The following is a 1,177-nucleotide window of genomic DNA, read 5'->3' as shown; positions in this document are numbered from 1 at the left end:
AATGTGAATTTAATAAAATGTTTATGGTCATTTTCAAAAGGTATTTTTAATCTGACAAATGAGGCCCATCGGAACTCATTTAAGTTTATTGAATATGACAGTAGATTCATTTCAYAAATGTTTATAGTTTGTGGACTGTAAGACGTGAAGACATTTCCACTGAGGTGTGTGTGTTGTGTGTGTGTGTGTGCATGCATGTGTGTGTGTGTGTGTCTGACCTCAGTGTCAGGACAGGGAGAGGAGCGYCTCTTCTTTGGAGCCTTGGAGGCGCCGGCCAGGTTCTCTCCATCCTGCCTTCTTTTCCTCCGCCGCTTTGGCTTCTCCACATTCTGCTCATCTGTTTCAGGTCACAAGTTTGGTTAGGATTAGTTCAAAGCACATAAAAAATCTCGAGCAGTAACTGATATTTAACATGAGGGAAGAAAAAAAACTCATTTATTTTAGGTGAGCAAATCCCATCTCTGGTAGTGAATCAGACCTTTTGACTTCTTTGTTCGCTTTCTTGGTTCTTTTAGATCTTTAATGTCGGTTTTCTTCTTTCTTCTCCACTTTTTGTTTGTCTCCTCTGAAACCGAGGCCTGGGAAAGTAAACATGAGTGTGATTGTGTTAAACACCAGATATCTAAACTAAATCGTCCACAACAAAGAGTCATAAAGGAAAGTGTGATGCTGTGTGTGTTTACCTGCTTTTCTGCCTTCTTGCCAGTTCTCTGTCTCTTTCTGGGTTGCTGATCCTTGTCTGTTGCAGCTTCTGCTAGTGGCCTTTTACGCCTCATCTTTTGCTCTTTCCTCACTAAAACCAAAATGATTTAAGATATTTAACTAGTTTGAGTCAAATAAATTACAAATTCAATATTGCAGTTTTAGTTTTATTTCCTTCAACTTCAACCAAACAAGATTAGAGCTGCAACTATAGATTATTTTAGTAGATTATTATTCTGACGGTTAATCGAGAAAAAAAAAAAAAAGTCACATTCTGCAAATTTTTCATTTAACCACTTAAGCTTATTTTGTACATTAAAATCACACTGGAAAAATGCAAACAAATAATTTCCTTTTTTAAAATAAGAAAATAAAAAATKTTATTACTTAAAATGCAGTAGCAGGCAGTGGCCTGTTTTAGTCTTTACACTCCAATAAACGATTAATCGGTTACTGAATTAGCTGACAATTTTTC

General features: G+C 36.2%; 1 protein-coding gene across 1 annotated transcript; it reads right to left on the bottom strand.

Moving 5' to 3' along the window:
* Positions 1 to 218: 218 nt before the first annotated feature.
* Positions 219 to 797, bottom strand: LOC103461404 (transcription factor iws1-like; the record flags this gene model as incomplete). The annotated part of the gene is made up of 3 exons (XM_008403705.1): positions 684 to 797; positions 479 to 578; positions 219 to 337 (listed from the first exon to the last, which is right to left on the bottom strand). Coding segments are annotated over exons 1-3 (312 nt in total), but the record flags the coding sequence as incomplete, so codon positions are not given.
* Between the last annotated feature and the right edge of the window lie 380 nt (positions 798 to 1,177).

This window comes from Poecilia reticulata, unplaced genomic scaffold (assembly GCF_000633615.1).
Source record: "Poecilia reticulata strain Guanapo unplaced genomic scaffold, Guppy_female_1.0+MT scaffold_1333, whole genome shotgun sequence".
Classification (NCBI taxonomy): domain Eukaryota; kingdom Metazoa; phylum Chordata; class Actinopteri; order Cyprinodontiformes; family Poeciliidae; genus Poecilia; species Poecilia reticulata.
This window is presented reverse-complemented; position numbering and strand designations above follow the sequence as displayed.